General features: G+C 39.3%; 2 protein-coding genes across 7 annotated transcripts in view; one reads left to right on the top strand and one right to left on the bottom strand.

Moving 5' to 3' along the window:
* arid4b (AT-rich interaction domain 4B) overlaps nt 1-23,739 on the top strand; it is a 73,079-nt gene that overhangs the window by 9,011 nt on the left and 40,329 nt on the right. For 3 of the 4 annotated variants that reach the window (XM_037781328.1, XM_037781330.1, XM_037781332.1), the window contains exons 1-2: nt 16,747-16,933; nt 19,047-19,095. In XM_037781328.1, the coding sequence (XP_037637256.1) occupies nt 19,090-19,095 (6 nt within the window). In that variant the 5' untranslated portion in view covers nt 16,747-16,933; nt 19,047-19,089. Of the gene's footprint in view, nt 1-16,746; nt 16,934-19,046; nt 19,096-23,739 lie in introns of those variants that run through there. The other variant, XM_037781329.1, reaches the window with a different exon arrangement.
* On the bottom strand, nt 379-15,162 carry ggps1 (geranylgeranyl diphosphate synthase 1). Of its 3 annotated transcripts, none has more exons than XM_037781335.1 (5): nt 15,022-15,162; nt 14,695-14,817; nt 11,815-11,907; nt 9,407-9,477; nt 379-2,048 (listed from the first exon to the last, which is right to left on the bottom strand). In XM_037781335.1, the coding sequence occupies exons 3-5, from the start codon at nt 11,885-11,887 to the stop codon at nt 1,245-1,247; spliced, it is 948 nt and encodes a 315-aa protein (XP_037637263.1). In that variant the 5' UTR covers nt 11,888-11,907; nt 14,695-14,817; nt 15,022-15,162; the 3' UTR covers nt 379-1,244. The 3 variants fall into 3 exon arrangements, with proteins under 3 accessions (XP_037637263.1, XP_037637262.1, XP_037637261.1); XM_037781334.1 differs by having other exon boundaries at nt 14,923-15,161; XM_037781333.1 differs by having other exon boundaries at nt 14,695-15,161.

Here is a 23,739-nt window from a genome sequence, read left to right on the forward strand (position 1 = left end):
TATCAATTGCGTTAATGCATTAAAGAAATTAGTGGCGTTTAAACGAATTTGCGTTAACGCATTATTATCGCGTTAACTTTGACAGCCCTAATGGGAATATAACTTTGTGACAGGGTTGAAATAAGACATCAGGTCCAGTGTAGGAAGAAGCCTAGAACTACTGTAACATACAAACAACCTTTTGTTAGTCACATCTTGATTTTCAGTTACGCCCATGTGCTCAGTAGATGGTGCTGCTCATCTCTGGAGAAGGTCCCTCTACGGAGATGAGCCTCATCACATCAAACAAGTTCAGTTCAAAACAATGAAAACCAAACTAACCCTTGATGCCACAGGGAGATGTGCCATTTTGTCTTAGAAGTTAGACGAGCCCACAGGTTACCTTTTTAAAGTTTTTTTTTATTCAATAGTTGAAAAAAGGTTTTAACTGCAGCACAGCGTCCACTTACAAACATAACTGAGTCACCCTAATAAAATATCAGAGATGTGAAGAGCTGTGTTGAATCTGAACCAGATGGAAATGCGGTCCGCAATAATAATAAACCAAAACATCAACAGCGTATTCATATAGAGCTGAGCATAAACAGCTTGAGCACTACTTTGCATATAATGCCAGCATGTTACATAACAAGTAGACAATTGAGTTGCAGAGGTCTTTTCTACAGGATTGGCACTCTGGCGGCTTAATGATTATGGATCCCCAAATCACACATCATACACTCAGACATCTTATTCTAAACAGGGGCTTCAGGAAAAAACACCCAGCATTCACTCAGCTCTAGATAAACAGTTTTCATTTGATGGCAAGACATAAAAAAATACATTTACATGCACTGTAGTGCACATCAAACGGAAGGCTTTTAAGCGTTGTTGCCATCTTGTTATTTTTCATTTTTAGAAAAGCAAACATAAAACCAACATAAGAAGTTCGTCTCTTTTTTAATGTATTCCTTGACAATTGGTGATGTGTAATATGTTAAGCAACACTTGGAGGATGCCATCTAGCACACTAAAGAGAAAGGCAACATTGGGACTGCTTCGCGGTCTCGTAGCTGCTGAATGCAGTCAAAGCTGTCTAACAGAATTCAAGAGCACAAGTTTAATGATTGATTGTGACTCATTAAATAGTTTGTGAGCATACCGGTATGTTTGTTGAGCTGCATCAGTGTATTAGCAAAGCGTCTGTGTGAGTGGAGTGTGCAGGGCTAGTATGTGAGTCATGTAGCAGTGAAAGGTGGTTGAGGTCAGTGGTTTTGCCTGGACTGTGGCTCAGTACTGGACTCTGCTGTGGCTTCAGCCTCACGATGCATTTTGCTGAGGTGTTTAACAAGGCTCTCTAGTTGAGGGTTTCCCCCAAACTCCCCGATGAGGCGGTAGACCTCCACCTCCAGGTCCCGCAGAGTCTGACGGGTGTAGGCAAACGAGCCTACCTTCTCCAGGTAGTCCACACAGTACCGTTTGATGTCCATGTTCTCTGTGCGTTTCCTCAGGATGTTCTGCACCTGGGTGCTCTCCGGACGCGACCATATAGCATGAATGGTGGGGAAAGAGAACTTGCCCTCCGTCAGGTCCTCGCAGAAGCTCTTGTTCTCGCTGTACTCGGCAGAGCTCAGGTTGGCGTAGTCGTCGCGGATCTGGAAAAAGAGGCCCAGTGTGTCCAGGAGGGGTTTTAGGTCCTGTTTCCAATCTGAGAAAAGCTGCATCAGGCCCACAGCCAGACCAAAGAGCCCTCCAGTTTTCTGCAGCACCATGTTGCGGTACTCCTGCTCAGTGGGACAGGTGTAGGTGTCCCTCCAGTGGATGTCCAGGCCCTGACCACGGTGCAGCTCCAGCAGCTGCCGGGTAAACACTCGGACAGCTTCAGGGTGCTCCAGGGTCAGCACCTTCTCCAGCCCCAAGAAGTAGACGTAGTTGGCCGAGTTGATAACGGAGGGAATGCCATAGATGCTGTGGGCCACGGGGAAGCCTCGCCGCAGCTTGGAGCTGTCCTCGATGTCGTCTATGAGCAAGCTGGCGTTGTGGAGCATCTCAGTCACTTCGATAACCACCTGAACATGACGCAAACAAATCTGATCATTAACTACACGGATAAAAATTCACAGTTTGAGAATTATTGTGCAATCACATCAGCTTTTCCATTTCATAGTAAATTCATGTTTTAATGTTTTGCGCTACCAACTTTCAGGAACTATTACAATGATGCTTATGCTGAGAAGACTTCCTTTGTGTAAATTATGCATTACAACCTGTATACAGCAGAGGGTGCCATGTCTACACTTTTGCCTGCACTAGTCTTCGTCAGCAGACAAAATTGTTGCTCGAACAAACCAGGCAGTCAGTCAGAGAGAATGAAGAGTTCAGCAAAGATACTCTCCAGACTGGAGCTGTTACAGATTCGGAGATTGACAAGAGGAATGTCACTTTTTATCTGATCTGCTGTAAAACACAGATGTCGTGCCCCAGAGAGAGCAACAGTGGCTTGATGAGTTTAGAGGAAATGTATTCACATTAGGGCTGTCCCGAATACCATGATTTGGGCTTCGAAGCTTCTATGAGAGATATTTGACGGTATTCATATCTTTGTGGTGCAGCAGGCTGACATGTTCTTCTGTCTCCATCTCCCCCATTTCAGTTCCCAGGACAGTGCTGCTGCCGCACTACTGTACACACACGCACCTCAACACACAACAAACAGCGATATCCATCTGAGAATGACTAATAATAAATAATGCTGAATATGAATAAAGTTGTGGGATTATTCCTTATTCAGCGGGCTATTTGGGGATTTATACTTTATTATTACATACTCTGTATACTGAAGCTTCGAAGCATTCGGGTCAGCCCTAGAGGATCTATTAACATAGTTAAGAAATTACAGGTGACACTACAGGATTTAGTGCACTTTCTCCTCTAAAGAGAGAAAGACATAAAGCCATAAATGACAAGTGTAGTGACAAGCTCCAATAGCTTTAATACAGTATGCACCTCAAGAGCTATGTGGACAATAGACAAATTAGTAATCAGTCATCGTTAAAGCTGCAGTGGGTAGAATTGGAGCAAATATGATTAAAAAAAGTTATTTTTCTAAAACGGTCACTATATCCTGACAGTAGTGCATGAGACAGGCAATCGGAAAAAAATCTTGTGACTCTGTGTCCTCCGGTGCTCCCAATGGCCTCTGCAAGATTTCACAGACTGGAGAAAAACAACCAATCAGAGCTGAGCTGGAGCCTGCCGTCTCAGAGCAGCTGTCAATCACTCGCAAACTCTGATCTTGTAGTGTGCTGTTTAGCTGTAAAATGAGAAGGTTTATGACCCGGCAGCCATGTAGAGATCAGTTGAGTAAATACCAAGCACCGCCCACCAGCCAGAGCAAACTTTCTCATTTTACAGCTAAACAGTTCACTACAAGATGTTTCTGGAAACAATTGAGGTGAGAAATAGGCATTACAGTTAACAGAATACTGATTTCAGCGCTGCCTAGTTTGACCGTTTCATCAGAGTTTGCGAGTGATTGACAGCTGCCTCCGTTGAATGACCAGCCAATAGGAACGCTCTCTCTGAAATGACCTGTGACCAGGACGATGACATTTTTAATAACCAAAACTGGCTTTGTTTCAGGTTCATATTTGACACAAAACAGCCACGGTTGCCATCAGGTGTCTGCTGTCTCTAGTTGGCCGTGCAGCCTGCTGGAGTGCTCTGCTGATTTAAAAGACAAGTGGTGTGGCCTGGTAATGAAAGCTGTTTGTATGGGGCTGGGGAGCACAAAGAGAGGCTCAGTGGGTCAGGCAGATGGCCAAGGCTGGGCCAGTTGAGCAGTTTATCCGCCAAACACAACCTTTCCTTCGGCAGGGTCCCGACACTTGCTCACCCTGAGCCACTTACAAGAGAGGGGGGTTGTGGGTAAGGCTACAATGAATGCACACATGAAGGACAAAATGGGAATATTGCCAAAAACATACTCAGAGATTCAAATTGCAAACAGTGGCCTCTATGAATTACAATAAGGGCACAATCAAGACAAGATTTGAAGCCTCAGATAACACCAGCAGTTATCAAACTTATACACGAGCACCGTCAATTGGACTTTGAGTGTCTCCAAGGAAACAAATTAGTCAGACTGTCGCTGTGTAATGCCACCATTTAAGTGCCGAGTGCCTTCACTGCTCCGCAAGACTTCATTGATTATCACCCAGAGGTTACTGACGCAGAGACTCACTCTGTTTGCCAAAGCTACAATCAGTGATCCATTAAGAATGCAGAGACTCCTTCACAACAAACAAGTGCACCAATCTATCGAGGGGAAATAACTCTGAAACAGACAAGTCAGTTATGTGCACGCATAAACCTGTCTCACTCAGGTAAACACTTGTGGTGGTTGGCTCCTACAGTAATCCCTCTGAGTCATCACACTGCAGGACTGGTGAAGTCTGGCCAAGGTTTTAACATGGTCATCCCACATGATCACACACACACACCACGCCTACTGGATTGTGTCATTCAAAAATGCTTTCTCATTCATCTAGAACACCAGTCTTAGCGTGCAAATATAACTAAATATGGCAGACGTCCTATACATTTTTGTATAACGCTCAAAAAGACACAACAATCTTAATCTGGGATTTATGTTTTGTGTTTTTTTATAATCTCGTTTGTTGATGCTGTGTCCCTGCTGTTTGTCTTGTATTGTTTTTGATGCTGTGTGGTGAAGCCGAAGACGGTTTACACAATGTAGATAATGGAGCATGTTACTAATTAACTAATTTACAATATAGAGTTTTCCTGCAGTGTTTCATAGACGTGGTGGGTCACCTCACCTGAAACAAACACCACCTTCACAGTCATCATGAAAGAATATACACTTTTATGAGATAAAACATTAACATTTAGGTAAAAGAGCAGTGGAGCCATTTCAGCAAGGTCATATATTTAATGTGGCTATTGTTTAGTGCAAAGGGCTCTGCAAAGCTAGGAATTTAAATGTGAATCTTTTTTTTAAAGGGACTGTTTGTAACTTTCAGAAATGCTTGTTAACAGCGACACCTGTGGCCGTTAAGTCAACGAAAGTCAGCGTCGGGCTCGCGCTTGCTCGCTCTAAATAGACATGAACGAGCATCGCTCAAAACAGTGAGGCGACACACGTCAGCTAAAACCACAATATCACTCTATATTTCACCTGCTTGGCAGTAATGTTAGCTGACCAGACGAAGGTCTCTCCATGAATCAATGCTGATACCAGTGTTGGCTTTTCCTGCCTCAGCCTCTAACTTACCCCTCCCTCTAACCCCTAGTACATAGATGGATGTACAGTTATTTGATTTGCTATGAATCCAATTATCTATTTATGTTTCATTCCTATGTTATTATGTAATTGTGCAGAACTGTAATGGATAATATTTTTTCACTGAGAATAAAAACAAAGTAAACCTACATGAAGCTCTTAAGCCCGAGGCAGCAGACATGCTCGTGAATGACACGTGTTTCCAAAAGACAGACGACAGTATAAAGCTAACCTTTCTACATTGTCACAGAGAACAGGGGGAAGCCAGTCAGCTAAAGGTCACAAGGCAGCGGATTTTCCCAAACCTCCACAACCTGTTCTGTACTGCACTGTGGTGAAGCACATATGGGGGTTTGATGAAAAATTCATTGCCAAATGAATGAGACAGTGTGCCACTGTCACTGCCTCCATCTATCTGAAGGCACAGTTGTTTCCATGGCGGCGACTTCTTGGCAGCAGTGTGCTAATGATGACGAGAGGAGTGCTCTGAGTCTGCATGATGGGTTCAGCAGGAGTTTACATGCTGCTACATAGAGGGGGAAGTCAGAGGGGAGATAGTTCTTTGATATGTCAAACAAGGAAATTCTGTCTAAAGCGGAATCAGCAGGAGAACAAAAGTAGATTTGGTTACAATCTGCATATGAATGTAGGCCATATGAACTGCCAACAAATCTACAACTCAACAAAACAAGAACTGATCAGTCAAACTCAAAAATCTAAAGGTAACGTCTCATTGTAGCCTCAAGCAGCATATGTGCTCCTTAATTGAAAATGTCAGCACTTTACAGTCAAGAAACGAAGCAAAATGTGAAAATAATCAAAAATGAATGTTGAGTTTCTCCTTTTATTAATTTTGCAAACTGAATTAATTCATTTAAAAGACATACAGCCCACTGTAATAGTAGCAGTGTGAAAGCTGTGATTAAATATGTCTCGACTGATGCAAAGTGTGAAATGGATGCTGTAGCAGGAGGAGGGCTGACATTACCATGTTGATTCAATATTCAATAATAGAGCTGCAATGATTAATCGATTAGTTGTCAATAGGGCTGTCAATCGATTAATATATTTCATTATTTTAATCACAAATTAATCACACATTTTTTATCTGTTCAAAATGTACCCTAAAGGGAGATTTGTCAAGTATTTGATACTCTTATCAACATGGGAGTGGGCAAATATGCTTGCTTTATGCAAATGTATGTACAGTACATACGTATTACTGGAAATCAACTAACAACACAAAACAATGACACATATTGTCCAGAAACCCTCACAGGTACTGCATTTAGCATAAAAAATATGCTCAAATCACAACATGGCAAACTGCAGCTCAACAGGCAACAACAGCTGTCAGTGTGTCAGTGTGCTGACTTGACTATGACTTGCCCCAAACTGCATGTGATTATCATTAAGTGGGCATGTCTGTAAAGGGGAGACCCGTGGGTACCCATAGAACCCATTTTCATTCACATATCTTGGGGTCAGAGGTCAAGGGACCCCTTTGAAAATGGCCATACCACTTTTTTCTCACAAAGATTGAGCGCAAGTTTGGAACGTTATTTAACCTCCTTCATGACAAGCTAGTATGACATGGTTGGTACCAATGGATTCTTTAGGTTTTCTAGTGTTATATGATGCCAGTATCTTCACTCTAACTTTAAAACTGAAAATTGCAAGTTGCATTAATGCGTTAAAGAAATTAGTGGCATTGAAACAAACTTGCGTTAACGTGTTATTATCGCGTTAACTTTGACAACCTAGTTATCAACTATTTAATTAATCGCCAACTATTTTGATAATCAAGAAAATAATCGACATTAATCAACTATGAAAATAATCGTTAGTTGCAGCCCTATTCAATGAAGAGACTGACAACTTTATTACTCACACGCATCCATGCACCAAGATTTAACCAGTCATCACTGGGGAGGACTTTTATTGTGCACTGGGAGGTGAAATGACCACAGGAGACAACAGTACGACCTCTGAGCTCTGCTGCAGAACTACGACTCCTCTGCTTGGGGAGGGTTTATAAAACATTCAGGACAAAGGGAGACCTGTTGAACAGCAAACCTAATGAGACCTGACAGGCTCAGCACTTAGCATTCTGCACTGCGAAAGGCATGTAGATTCAGAAAAAACAGTCTCCATATTTCCATTACTGGACACAGGACTAGTATTCAGCCAGTGCAATTTTAATGCTATCAGTATAATAAGGTCCATGCCCTGATCTCCCTAAGTAGACAGCGGCGAGGGTCCTGCTCAATGAAACCAATAAATCCTAAACAGCTAATTTGAAATTAATCTGATTGAGGGAAAAGCAGAAATGCCAATCAGCCTGCTATCTGTACACGCACTTCAATATGTCTGTTGCAATCTAATCAGGCAGCATCCAAGAATGTGTTACAACAACGCTGTAACGGATGAGTGGAGGCGTAGGTTCGCCTGGGAAGCTGTCTGTGACTTGAATCATGCTAATCCTTCGCTCACAGAGGTGATCAGGAGCACATGAAGCTGAAAAAGCTGTAGTCCCAGCGGGTATGGCACATTATGTCTTAAAATACACAAACAAACAATCCCTAAATGCTGCCAAATATTTTCCTTCTCACTACCATTTACTGCACCATCTGGAATATACTGCACAGTAAAACACTTAGCTACCATGATCTACACATTTTCATTCAAAAAGATGAAAATGAATACTGATTTTAATGCTTTCTTTAAAGCTACACAGGGCTGTCTGCCATCACACTCCACTGTAGCACCATCATCCCACCTCCCAAACAAAGTGTTAAATGCATTTCATCATGTAATAATATTAGCATACAATAAACTAATTATTCTGGTAACAAGCCCTGTCATACTCCCGGATTAGAAACAACAGCTATTGCAACTGATAGAATTTCATATGCAGTGATTGCCATCAATTTTCCCTGCAAATCTAATGTGACTCTGGGAAACTGAGCGGGAGCACTCAAACAGCGATTAAAAGCTCATATGAAGTGAAGTGAAGTGAGTAAATTAGGCCATACACATAATGGCAGTAAAGCTTTTATCTACACAAATTGATTTTTAAAATCACTTTGCAAATTTTTTGCACCTGTCGCCAGGCAAGTTCCTAACCCAAAACAAGTCATTCTTCTAGGTATGGACACTATAAGCCGGCAAAACATACTTATATCATAAACAGTCAAAACCACAATCTAGGCAAAAACCATTGTCTGCAATTTAATGCAGTTTTGTTTCCTACTATTATTATTTCTTCAAACCATGATTAATACTGATGCATTCTGATTTATAAACATGTATGTGCACTAGATATGTGTTTATTATTATTTTTTTAATTCATATTTCTTATTTATAATTTTATTCAATATGTATTTATTTTATTTTTTCCATGTTTTTTTCTATTCATTTGTCTTTATTATTTCAATCATTACTCTGTATGTATCTTATATTTTTATATTTTCATTTACTCATTATTATTATTATTCTGTAAAGTATATTTGATACGCGATATTAGGTTCATTATCAAAAATATATCATTAACAGGGACCGGTAGCAGAGCTGTTGGCCGGTCCTAATGATAATGTTGGTCCATGTCTGCTGGAGGTTTAAGTAAACAACTGTTTTTTAACATGTTAGCCAATCAACTTGTTTTATTCTCCCCCCTGGGTTTAATGCAGCTTTAGCATTTAGGCTATTCTTTTCTTACTCAAGACAAACTCTTTAAAAGTGAACTATAAGGGCAAACAAAATGCATCCAACTTCAATAATTCATGAAATCAGCAATAAGGGAAAAAAAGCTACAGATCAAACAAATATAGAAAAGGGTAACTGTTCGGTTTTTGAAAGCATTGTCCTTTTTCATTTCATTCCACTTGATCCTCAGCTACATTAACAACCTCCTGTAATAAATCATGGATGCTCTCGGCTCTACATCCACGCTTTACATTTACATTCAGTTAGGAACAACTCAGCTGATAGAACACTCTGGTCGCATTACAAAATAAATTGCTTATTCAGAGGGAGCACAGCATCATTTCACCTTCCCTGTCTACAACAATAAACATCAGACGACACTGGATGTTAAGAGGCTTGAAATGGCCGATTTCTCACCTGTAGTTTGTCCTCTGGAACATTGAGCCAGTGGTTAAATGCTTGGGATAGTTTTGTCCTCACTTGCTTTCCTGAGGAGAGTGCAGAAAAAAAGTTTAAGTTTTAATAGACAAAGACAGTGTAGTGTACAAAGGAAAAGGAAAAAGATTTACGTGCATCCTATACAATGACTACTGTTGCAAATCATCAACTTGTTCTACTTACTTACATTATTTTTTTTTTCTTTGAGCCCTTATGTCGCTGATATTTGAGAATGCACACTTTGTTGACGTCTATATTAACTAGAGCTGCAACTATCAATTATTTTCATTATCGATTAATCTGCTGATTATTTTCTTGATTAATTGTTTGGTCTATAAAATGTCAGAAAATAGTGAAAATGTACGTCCCGGTTTCCAAAAGTCCAAGGTGATGTCTTTGAATGTCTTGTTTTGTCAGTTTAATATGATATTAAGCAGATAAAAAGCAGGAAATCTCCATATTTGAAAGGCTGAAAACAGCATTTTCTGAAATTTTTGCATGAAAAATTACTTTAAAGATGAATCGATTACCAAAATAGTTGGCAATTTTTTTTCGGTCGGTCAATCGATTTCATCGATTAGTCGACTAATCGTTGCAGCTCTAATACCTGGTGAGTGGTAGCCACATATTCACAGAGAAACCAAACTTTTAAGGAAAACTGTGTTTCATTGTCATAATTTCAGCCGTTATAACTACAGGTAAGACCTGACACTGATCTCACCCTCACTGTTGGAGACAGCGCTATGAAGAAGCAATAAGACTAAAACAGCCTCTCACGGAGATTTTTAAATATTTCAATGCCACCTATTGCCAGCACTTATCTTAAGGTCTAAATAAAGATGAAGTCTCCATCTAATATACTTACAGAGCTAATTCTGAGTTAAACTTGCAGGTCAGTCTGGGCACACAACTCTATTTAGGCAACAGTGGATGTGAGATGTGACCTGACTAGAGAAACTGAGAAGTCAAAAAGAAGAAGAGCTGGTCTAAATGAAGCACAGGAAGTTTTCTGTTTGATGTTGTTCAAAGACCAGGTTTGAGGCTTGTTTTTCTTTGACCCCATGGACTCGGTTGTAAAACTGTTTCCAGCTGAGTGCTCACATCCACAATCTAAACAGTAACAGGGATGAGTACAATTTTATGCAAACCTATAGATATGTTTGCCAAAGCTATGACAAAAAGACCCAGTTTTAAAACACTGGAATTTTCCTTTAATGACAATGTCTGCTGCAAGACTTTAATAATCTTATCTTATGAGCCTGAATGACACAGTGACACTGCAAAAGAGGAAACATCCCAACTAACATAGACCCTTAGGACTTGTCCTATTTACCCAAAATGAAATTCTGGTGTTAGGTCAGTCACTTCTCCACTGACAAAAAAGTGACCAATCAAAACTGAAGAAACAAATAAAGAAATAAGTGTACACTCGGTGAAGAGAAATTAGACAATTACATCATGCACATAGAAAATGTGTTTGGGACGCAGTAAACTCACTATCGACGCGTCAAGTGGACGCACTCTATTTTTCACCTGATAATGCTACTTTGCGAAGAACGAATCTGTGTTGAAATTGGCAGGACGAGAGCTATTTAACGTTAGCTGTTAGCAGCCGGTAAGCAGCAAAGTCCTGCACGGAGCTAACGTTAACGGAAGGTGCCATTGATTGCAGGCTTTTTTTCAGTAAAAATGAGTATTGGGCAAAGGTAAATTATAACTTTATCATGATGTGTTCAAATGTAATCTTGTAAAATGTAGTTTTTGGCAAGAAACTTGAATTAATACAGTTGTTTGAAGGAGATGTTTTTACACAATATAAAATAGATAATAGTGAGAATTATGACCTGTTTAACTTCCTAACAAAAACTGATATGCAAACTGTAGTAAAGGAGTGTATGTTGAAGTACATGGGATTTATAGTTATAGTTTTATCAAATTGGTATCAAGAATCGTGGAATTTTACTGGTATTGGTATCGACTACTAAGTTTCTTCATCGTGACAACCCTTGTCACAATGGATGAATTTAATGCCCTTGAAGTTCAAGCCTACTTTGCCACTGCAGTAACATACATAAACACACTTATATGAAATTAAGCAGCATCTCCTAATAACACAAATCTAGGTGTTAGTATTGATCAACAAGAAGAATAACTCATCTTATGACGCATGCAGTTTATGTCTGCTGTGTGTACACTAGAGCCTTTTATCACATTCATCACTTTAGGCATTTTGCTGATGCGACTAACAGGAAGTGAGCAGGTCAGGGTTCAGTGTGGCTATAGGACAAATCAGTGTGGCTATTGATGACCTTTTAGCCGCATGTCTGCCTGCCTCCATACACGTCTCTTCCACCACTCTGCAGTCACTGACATGGAGAAAGACTCACCTGGTAGTTGCAACAAGTACTTGTATGGTTCCAGCAGAATTCGCTCAGAGGCGGATGCCGCGTCGCCATCCATTGCTTCAAGTTTACACAAATCTATATTGGAGGACAAAGAACATAAAAAAGTAAGATAATAATGGTGACATTATTGAGCTCTTAAAGTTAAACAGCTTGGTGCAAGTCCACAATCTCACTGTGGTAAACAGAAGTAGTGAAGATGATTGTTTCTAATAGAGATGCCTGTGGTATTCATGTATGGTGACTTGTTTCTGCTATTTTTCAGCACCAAACTTAAAGCTGGCTCTTAACTGACAGATTGGGGAAGTGTTGAGTAGACAGAATTAACTGTAGTAGAAGAAATAGCAGAAAGGATTGTGTTGACATGACAGGAACAATGTCTGACTCAAAGGCCATCTTGGTGTAACTGACATCAGAGACATAACTGCAAAATGCTGCTACACACTAAGCAGCATAATACACTGAGAGGGTATTAATTTGTGAGTGATACTTTTACCCCTTTATTATATATTTCTCCTTTACATAATTGAGACACAAGAAATGCAATGAGAAATACAAAACTAATATGTTGTTTGTAAATCTTTACTTTATAAATGCTCTAACTCTACTAACCCAAACAAGCAGATTAAAGGTTCTGACAAATCTAAAACAATCTATTTTCATGATGTAATGCAGACGCATGTGCAGAGCCATGAAATCCCCTTGTACATGGTGACATGATGATCACATGATGATCACATGATTGGATAAGTTAAAACAATCACATTACCGGTGAGCCACAGAAACTGGTGACAAGTGATGTAGCAATAAAGATAGAGAAATTGGGTTGTCTGTGACAGCTGGTGATGATCATAAGAAAAATCACTCAAAAAAACACAAGACAGGCAGTGAGGTTTAATTTCATGTAAAGGCCCAGACTAGATAATTTACATCCAGTCACATCATAAACATCTATAAACCTATCAACTGGGGGTGCACAATTAATCGAATATTAATCGCGATCACAATTTTAGCTTCCCACAATTAAATGAACATGATCGACTGCGATATTGGTGTTTAAAATGCCTGTGGGGATGGACGGGGCTCCCGGCCCGACTGTCAACACAGAGCCCATGTTTTGTGGGTGTGACTTTTTTGCTGTGTTCCCCATACAAACAATGTGTTTATTAAATTGTTTACTAGAGCACAAAGTTCTCCATAGATCTAGCCTCTTCATTTTGCTCTCAAAGTTTACCAGATTGATGCATTTAACTTATATATCCCAGAAACAAAATATTGTAAAGTCATTTTTTTCCAATATTGTGCAGCCTTAATATGTACATTAGCAGAAATGTAGCACAACATGGAAGTGAGAGCTGTGCTCTGTCTATTTTACTGTGAAAGTGCAATAAAAATGTGTTGTCGCTAAAATAAATGAATAATCGCGATCTCCATATTAAAACAAAAGGGTTTTTATTACTATCAACCTAAAAAGAAAAGTGTGAAACATCTTGAAAAAATTCGTATTAGGGAACTTATTTCAGTTCAAAAAGTTAATTCACTGCAGCTCCACTTGTGATCAAATGTTGATGCAAAGCCTCACATTATAATCAATTTATCAGACTGCCAAATACATTTTCTATCAAATAACACAATGCTGCATTCCATTTCCACCAAGAGATGGTCTAATATTATATTAAGAGGACCTCTTGTCATATAATATTATTATTTACTGAGTCATCATTACTTTTGAAAGAATGACACCCTAGCATGTTGTAGATAGTTACTAGTTTAATAGATACTCTTCTATCCAACCCAGCCCTGCAACTGGTAATTGAGTGTACAGTATAAGTCCACACTAAACATTATTAGAGTAAAGTGGAAAACAGCTATATATGATAAATACACTTTTATCTTTGATAACAATCTTTGTGTCTGTATTAAGGTAAAATATCTTGGACATTTCATTACTGAAGACATGGCAGATGATGATATTTATAGGCAATGCCACAAGTTGTTCGCACAAGCAAACATTCTCTTATGGATGTTTAGTATGTGTTTAGATAGAGTGAAGATGTCTCTGTTCAGAGCATATTGTACACCACTGTATACAGCCCATTTGTGGTCAAACTATAAAAAAGCGAGCTTACAGAGACTTCAGGTCACATATAATGATGCAAAGGAATATTATTAAAAAGACCAAGATGTTCCAGTGCAAGTGAAATGTTTGTGTCTGCAGGCATAAATACTTTTCAAACTGTATTAAGAAATCTCATGTACAAATTTATATGCCGGCTTAATCACTCTGAGAATGATCTTCTCATCTTGCGGTTGTCTAACAACAGATTTAGCACTATAGGGTACCAATCACAGCTGTGGAGGCCCTGGTATAGTTCTTTATATGTAAGGCATTGATGTATGTATATATTAATATTAATATTTTTAATATATTTTAATCATGACTTTTTATAGTGCTTCCTGTATTGTAATGTATTATACGTAATATATTGTTGTTGTTTTTTTCTTATCTGGACTTTGAGTCTGCAATAAAGTTTGAATTGATATCCTCATCTTGCCTGAGTAGAATTATCATAATCTATGCCAATATATATGTCAATTTCACTTTACAACAGAACCAGTTCAATTATATCTAGTCCATACTTTCACTTTGAAATGTTATGATATTGAGATTCAACAGAAAAGCCAATGTAGAGTATAAGCAATAAGTTTTCCCATCATGTTGACCATGTGCATCCCTTTAAGTGGGAACTTAAATAAATGAATTGTATATTACATAGTGACCCAAAATAACACACAACAACAGAGGAGTTAAGAAAACTAAAATGCTGAGTACATTTAGCCAACAGTGTTATAAACTCCACCCACCTTTGCTGCTCCCTGTCAGTCTGCTGACTTGCTGGTTCCTGTTAGCCACAATGCTAGTTAGCTTAGCATTAGCATGCTAACACTGACTTGCTGGTTCCTGTAGTCCTTGTTAGCCAAACTACACTAAAAATAAAAACATCCACATCAACACTAAGTCGACTAAAAGGCACACACGAGATGACTGTCTCACATCCACACTTTCATATGTTTAAGGTCTTTAAAGGTTACCTTGCTAATTCACCAGGATGCTATGCTAAGCTAATAACCCTTATTACTACTAAGCACTGTTACAGACTACTCGAGAGAAGCTAGTTTCAGAGGAGCTACCTATATATTGCTTCTTCGTCGTTACAGAGCAGGCGCGGAGGAAGAGGTGGGGATTGTAACATGGGTGCCTTCAAATATATTGTATGTTGCATTTCTACATTGCCTGGTAAAAGCTTCTAACTTGTCAGGAAATCGCAAAAAACACACACACCGGGACACTCTGTGACACATATCAAACACACACATGTAGTCCAAATACTGGGAGTTGTAGTTTTTTTTCTTTTTTTTTCCTCTCTGTATTGTGAGAACTAGTGATGTGTTGGTCGCGAACGAGCAGGTTCAAAGAGCCGGTTCTTTTAAGTGAACGATAATGGTATGTGTCCACAGGCTCCGTGCTTTCCACGCTCCCCATTCATTATCTATGTAAGCAGCCGCGCAATGCATTCTGGTAGCGTGGCGGCGCAATTCGAGAAACGGAGCGTCACGACGCCCGCTTCTTATTTGCATAAAGTTGAGGGCTAGTCTACTTTATGCAAATCACGGGGCGTCCGACGCGACTCGCCGCCTCTCGAAACTCTCGAGAATCTTTTAAAATAAATGTTGTCGATCCAAAATAAAGACAGATTCATCACCTGCATGGCTTATTTCTCGCCTCAAATGTTTTCAGAAACACATTTCAGTGAACTATTTTCGTGAAATAATGAGAAGAAAGTTTCCAAACGAGCCTCCATACTGTTTCCGGTTTGAAAGCTGGGAGAAGCAGGTTTCTCCATGCACTGACTGTGACTGAATGTTGTGTTAATGACGTCCGTGCGACCAATCAGGTGATGACAGACAAGGCTCATACCATCAAGCAGGGAGGGGCGGGTATACGCGTCGCGCTGACGGTCTACAGGTACAGAGCAGGAGGGAGAGAGAGGAGTGCGGTGCCCGAATAGCAGAAAAGATGAGTGACAGTCGGAAACGAAGCAGCATGTAAAATTATGGTATTAGTATAATTATATTGAATAATTTAAGTGATGATCATGTGATTGCCTCTCATTAGTTGTTGATACCATACAGGAGAGGCCACATCCGCCTTGTCTGTTTGTTTGTAAGCCCTGACGAAGACCTACAGTGGTCGAAACATGTTGGCTTTTTAAATGATTTAGCCACTACAATAAAGGCTTTTTAATATACTCTCTTCCTCGTTGCTACTTTTTTGATATTTTGGAGTGCCTGGATTGCCTTCCTGTTCACACTTTTAATCCTCATCTAGAATTATCATAATCTATGCCATTTCCCATTTATATCACTTTAAAACAGAACAAGTTCATCTATATCGAGTCCAAACTTGTGACATTTGGAAACAAAGCAGCATGTAAAATTATGGTATTCTGGAAATTATAAGGTTTAGTATAATTATATTGAATAATTTAAGTGATATATGTGCACACGTACTAATCATAGGTCAAAACAGCGCTAAATTTGGCTGAATTATAAAAAGGCAGAAGTGGTAAAAACGAAGAGCCGTTTGGGGAGCCGAAAGAGCCGACTTTTCTTTGGTGAGCTGAGCCAAATGATCTGACTCACTAAAAAGAGCCTAAATTCCCATCACTAGTGAGAACAACCCAGTAGGATTACCGGGTACACCTTACCACGGATATTTTTCTCCTCGGATCAGCCAATCAGGTGCTAGTAAGGCGTTTCCCCGTCACCGTGTCAACCAATGAGCGAGCGTATATCTAGATAGAGGCGGGGCTTAAACGCGTGTCAATCATTCTCAGGAGGCGTGGCGGAAGGATCCACAGAAAGAGAGCTAAGGCTATAGAGAGGAGCTACTCAACAAACAGCAGCGCTCTGCGAAAACCACTTTTTACCCATCCAACATCGACCCAACATACGACGTTAAAAACACCTGATTTCTCACACAAATGTTCCTATGGATTACTAGTACACTTTCGTCGAGGTGTTTCTCAACTTGACGGCATAGGTAAGCCTGCTTTTGTTCGGCAAAGCCAGCGCTATTTTGTGAACATTTTGCACTAGCTTGCTTCTTCTTCTGCTGCTGTTACCAAGCCAACCTTGACGTTAAGATAACTTGTTAACTAATGTGTGTTTATGGGGGATTTCTAGGTGAATGAATGAGGAAGAACTTGGTCAGCTGGATAAGTAAAGTTAAATGAAGCTGATGAACACACGGTGAACGGGTTTATGCTTACTCCTTGAGGTTGAATAGTTGTTGTGTTGGTGTTGCTGAGCGGAGGAATCCTCGGAAGAGAGAGAGATTGTCTGTCGTCGAGTCGAGCAACGTCTGTCATGGTTGTGTTTGTTCTCCTACAATAATAGCAAGTCAAAAGTGATATTTACAACGAAACCTGCATAAGCTTGACATCGCTGCAGGGTATGATTTGTCGAGCAACGAGTAAACGATGTAGTTTATAACAGGTAAATTGCACTGTCAGGCTTTTCTTTTGTGCAAACCACCACTAGTATATCCTCCTCTCGATGTCCAGCAGTGGACACAACTCAGCCTTTAGATCAGTTTATTTGCAATGTGGACTATTTTTTCCCTCTGCTGGATGGGACTTAGTGCACATTTCCGTAGCTGGCATCGCTGACAAACTGTCTGGGCTGGTCTGAGGAGGTTTAAATGGACTCGACGCTTTTAGTTAACCCGGGTTAGGACAGAAAGACAGTCGAGTATGTGCATTATTTTCTGTGGTGGTGGTCAATCACTCACTTGGGGCGGATGACATTGTATCCTCCAAGAGCCACGAATGAGGGGCTGCGACCTTGGCTTGTTGGGTTATTATTATAACAATAAAACATGTTGTAAGGTATTATAACGCCATGTTACTGCGTTACAAGTCTTCCTCTGGGCTTTGACCTTGTTGCAGAACCGATTTGTTTCTTTGTCAGGAAAAAGCAACGTGAGCTAAAACCACCAGACCCAGTCGATATACAAGAGAAGGGTTTTTTTGTGTGAAGAAAGAAAGTGACTTTTAATGCTGCACTTTTCTTCAACTTAACGCTGTTATTACCACGCAGCTTCAATGTGTTTTTATATAACGAGGCTGGCTGTGTTGCCAGTGTTTATTATCGGACTATATTTCTGCCGTCGAGCTGCAGAGAGAGAGAGAGAGAGAGAGAAGCAGCGAGACGAGAAGCGAAAACGAAAATGAACCAGTTTTTTCTGTAAAAAAAAAAAACCCCAGAAAGAGAAATGGCTCCGACACAAGAGGGGGGGCAGGTTGAATGGCGACCACTCGACTTGTTCCCGCAATTTCCAGTGTTTGTGCGGCTGAAGTGTTCTCCTTTTTTTAGCCCGACTGTCAGCTCCAGAAATGGCGTCATCCTCTGCTGTAGTGTCAGTGCGGTGCAGACACCACGCTGCCAAAGAAACCGAGGAGCACCGTGCAGCGTTTTACTGTCTCTCTATCCTCAAACTACTTCCATATCCGTGCATTTGTGCAAAGACAGAGGCGACTAGTTGTGTGTTTGCTCGCCCTTCGTTGCCAACAAGCTGGCTGCTGACTCCATACAGTACAATATGCATTACATAAAGGGCTTTAAGGGCGAATGAGAGAGATCATCAGATCATCAGAGCCTGCCACGGTTTACTTTGCAACACAGATCTTTTTTTGGGGGAATGTGGCTCATCACACTCAACATTACTCAGGATTATTTAAACAGATTATATTTAAACTTTTCTCATTTATCAGAATAAATTCAGATTGCATGTGCAGAACGGATTGCAACGATTTTTTTTGGGTTGCTGGAAAAAATGTAATAAATAATTTCAAAGAATGTGGCTCGTCACACACATACCATCAACATTAGTCAGGATTATTTAATGCAAATTATATTGAAACTTTTCTTAAAATCAATTATCAGAATAAAATTGAGATTTCATGTGTGTGTTTTTTTATTATAAGTAAAGTGTGAGTCTACCGCCCCAGCTTTTTTTTTCATGGCATCCAGCAAATGTAGCAGCAGAAGAAGAAGTGATGTCATCATAACATAGCCATGTCTTGTTGTGGCAGACTGAAGTTGGTACTGTCTGTGATGTCTAACAGCTTCTTCAACCTCTGTTTTGTTTTCAGCCTCCGATTCGTCACACTGGTCACCTAGAGGACTCATAGAGAGATGAAGGTATGCTCATTTATTTTCTTGCATGTGTTTATTCATGCCACTGGAAACAAGGGGTTGGGAAAAAAATCGATTCACTTATGTATTGCGATTTATTTATTTTTTCACGATTTTGAAATCGATTTTTTTTTTATGCCATAATCGATATGTTTTCTTCATTTGAGTCTATGCAGAGGTAAAATGAAGTTACCGCTTTTATTGTTGTAGTCTTAGTAACGTAACGTCATATCCCCAAAAAAGTAGAAAAGCTGCATGCTAACGCTGTCATGGACAGGAAACGTTATAGCAACGTGCGGTCACACCAGCCGCCACTCTCACCTCCGTGGTTAAATCGGCCGAAGCTACAACTGTAGAACATCCATATACTGACATTTATGTTAAATGTATCCAAACGGCACCGATGGAGCTGACCATGGATGGATAAAGAGAACGGAGCTGACAGGAGAGCTAGCGACGGACATGGCAAAGTTAGCGGAAGTAATACACGCGTAACTACGTCTGGTTTTCAAAATAAGGTGTTAACAAAGGGAACTATATATAAAATACATATGTGGAAATAAAATTGATTGACTTATTTTTTACCAGAAGTATAAAAAACTACATGTCCCTTGTAAATTGAATAGAAAATACTACTAATTTGTGAGGAAAATGTCTTTATTCTTTGATTTTTGGGTTGCTGGAAAAAATGTAATAAATAATTCCTGACAATAACTGACATATTTGACTCCAGGACATCTCTACATACTGCATACTACATACATGCTGAAAATCAAACATTTTTACTGTATTTATTTAGATATTTTCCAATGTAAAAGTCCCTAGAAGTGTATGATTCAACTTTTCCCCATGATCTAGTGTTAAAAAAGTTAACAAAAATCGCAATAAATCGTAATATTGAATCACAATACTTGTAGAATCGCAATACTTAAAAATCACAATACATATCGAATCGGCACCCAAGTATCGTGATAGTATCGAATCAGGAGATAGGTGAATCGTCCCAGCCCTACTGGGAACTCAAATAGAGCATCTGCATTTCCAGTCTTAGCCTAGTTCCATTTAACTCCTGTATAAACATGCCTTAAGCAGGCAAATCAAACATGAAATGCTAAATGTAATATCAATATTTTATATGCATGGCTTCATCTTTTTATTCTCATGAATAGTGTGAACTTTTACTAAATGTCAATTTTTGCTCTTGTTCAAACACTGCGAGGCAAGTGTCTTGGACGTTGGCCAAAGTAATACATTTATTTGATAAGCGTGATATTGAGTTTCCAGTGGCTCCAGCTGTATTTGCAAACACAAATTGGGAATTGTAATTTTGACGTTATGCTTTGTTATGCAATCTTATTGAATGACATGCTGAGATAGGGCCTGGTGGTGTAGTGATATATGTGAATTTCATTTTAAAGACTGCATTCATAGAGATCAATCATAATCAAAATTCAAGCTAAAGGTATGGTGCATAATAATATATGAATGATTGTGAATGAATGGATGAATAAATGAGCTGTGAAATTGCCGAAATATTCAAACGCTCTGGCATTGTTTTCTCCAGCCCTATTCAATTTGGAAAAAAGTCACAGCTGTCATTGTTTGGGAAATAGGCTGTTTATCTTTTCTCATAGTTTCAATGGATCATAGTTGTGGCGGTTGTTATGCCTGCAGGCTGTTGTGTCTTAACTTGTCATTTGTTGCCATGTGAGCCTGTGGAGTCTGTATTTTTAGTTAAATGTTAATTTGGCACACATATAGTGTAAAATAGAGCTGCAACGATTAATCAATTAGTTGTCAACTATTGAATTAATCATCAACTATTTTGATAGTCAATCGTTTTTTAGAAAAATACAGTAAAGATTCTCTGATTCCAGCTTCTTAAATCTGAATATTTTCTGGTTTCTTTACTCCTCTATGACAGTAAACTGAATATCTTTGAGTTGTGGACAAAATTCGATTACCAAAATAGTCAGCGATTAATTTATTAGTTGACAACTAATCGATTAAATGTTGCAGCTCTATCGTATATGAGAGATGAGGAAACAATTTTTGATCTGGTGCAAAGCTTTACTTTTTCTCTGCCTTGGAACCATTTCTGTTGCTTGCATTGGTATACTTGTTCTATTAGTAGTGTTGACTTGAACTGCATGGTGATTTGTGGTTGTGTAATAAATTGTTTGTGCCACAGGAAGACAATGGAGTTCAGATTGTCATGACGAGAAATGCATTCCAGTCAACAGAGCCACAGATTATGTAGAAACCAATGGGGTTAGCAGTTACAACCTTATAGTCTCCGCTGCTTCACTTCATACAAGTGTCAACTTGAATAAAGCTAAATGTGTGAAACTGAAAATTCATTAAACTGTTGCCATTAGTGCCCATGGCTATATTGCAGTTGTTATTCTCTCCCGTTGGGTAGCAGTAGCCTGATATTAGATGATTATTATGCTTACACTTGCTTATTTTCATAACTGTTGACAGCAGCGATGTCTTCACATTGACATTTCTGGTTAAATGTTGTAACCTTTGTTGTTTTCATAGTGCTCAGTCATCTTGATTCATTGATGCTTCAGGAGTGCTCACTTATTTTACTCCTCTGTATATTAGGAGCATCTGCTCATTGCCTAAACTGTAAATTGCTCTGTAACGAGGACAACTTTTCATTATGTTCGCTTAGCATTTCCTGTCACTCTGACTTATGGTCCACAGACTTACTCCATCAACTGCAAACACCGCTTTAACACTGTGTGCTGGATAAAACACTTGGATTAACATTAGATATCCTAAAAGTGAACTAATGTGTAGAATAATTTTTTGAAATCTTGATTATCATCTTATTATTAGCTTAAAATAATTGTTTGAATTCTTAATTAACTCAATCTGCAAATATCATGTAACTACCTTTGCTTAAATGGGAATAAAGAGAGTTCTTGCTCGAGCACAAGTAATATGGTAGATGTACTCAGCTATTGCACTTCGTCCATGACCTTGGTAACCTAGACAAGATTTAATAAAGACGTCTCAAGCTAGGGCTGCCCCCTTTAGTTGATTAGTCGACTAATCGGTTGTTTTGGTCTCTCTTAGTCGACTAAGATTTTAAAGTCGATTAGACATTTTCAGTGCCTTTTTTCATGCGGAATGACTTATTTTTATAAGAAACTTCTGAGCACATCTCTGGTAAACACCAAATTTAAAGAGGTGCTTTTGTGTGATTCTTTGTGGAGAAACTCAGTTTCACAGATCTGTCGATTAAATCAACTAATCGATTAGTCGACAAAATGATATGAGTGTTAGTCGACTAAGAATTTCTTTGGTAGAGGACAGCCCTATATCTGAAGCATCATTACCAGCAGTCATATTTTACCATGGCAGATTTAAGCACTGTCTGATATCCACTCCATCAATCATTCATTAATAGTCTATATTAGGGCTGTGTATTGGCATGAATCTGGCGATACGATACGTATTATGACACAGGGGTGATGATTCAATATATTGCAATATATTGCAACATATTGCGATACTGTACGCAAGACGATGTATTGTGTTTTTTTTAAATCAAATATTAGGAACACTGTCAGTATAAAGAACACACCACCATATGCATAAAATCTGAGTTAAAAAAGTTACTTGTTTTTAATGCAATCAGAACAGTAGTACCTGCATCTGCATTTATCTCAGTCCCTGTAACATCCAACATCATAGCACCACTCTGAGAGGGCGCATACACTGAGAGGGTGCATCTCTTTGCAAATTAAATAAAGTATTGCCAAATGAGAGGATGTCATCGTTTCCCAAACGCTCTGTTTTACACGTCAACACAGATGCAAAGTAACCAGAGTTTTTAAAAATGTGCACCTTAGAAAAAATATCCATTTTTGTGACCCAAAACTCAGTTTGCGTGTGGACAAGAGGTCGAAACGTAGAGGAAAATATCCGTTTTTAAAAATATCTGTATACATGTAGACAGGGCCTTAGTGAAAGATGCTATTGAGACTAAATGTCATATGTCTGCCTCTGCAACTTCAGTTTAGACCATTCTGTTTGAAATCTGTCTCTTGTAAGAGCCCCAACTTTATGGAAGTGCAATTACTAAGCAACTAAATTGCTGAAGTGCTCCTTTAACTGCAGTCCACACTTTCTCTATTGTGTCAAAATCGTAACCATTCAGACAGCTTTTGATCAAAGCTGTTTGTAAGAAAATTGCTGTGCTGTGGGAGTGAAATGTGTTTAGTTATTCCTGCATTTAGACGAGTTAACAGCATGTGGTGCTGTGGTGATGCGGTGCATACTTAAGCATTTTGGAAGAGACCCTCAGCAGGTCAGGTGCAGTATGCTGCTGTAGTTGGTCGTGTCCATGCCGGCTGGGAACCAAGTACTTTGTTAAAATAAATAATTCAGATGAGTACAGTGTAAATATGGTCAGATTTATGAGTATGTAAGCATGATAATTTGTAGAGCGGTAAAATGATTTGTTGTTAAGCGAGGGAATTTTTACGGTCTGAATTGTATGTGTAAGATAACATCAGCAGCATGTTCGACTAAAACCCCCTCTGAGGCCACATTGTAAGGCTTACGAGGGCTGCTACAAATCATTCAGAAGGCATATGCAAAAAAAATGCATTTGCATTTTGCAGTTGTCCACAC

Source organism: Sebastes umbrosus, chromosome 10 (assembly GCF_015220745.1).
Source record: "Sebastes umbrosus isolate fSebUmb1 chromosome 10, fSebUmb1.pri, whole genome shotgun sequence".
Taxonomy (NCBI): Eukaryota; Metazoa; Chordata; class Actinopteri; order Perciformes; family Sebastidae; genus Sebastes; species Sebastes umbrosus.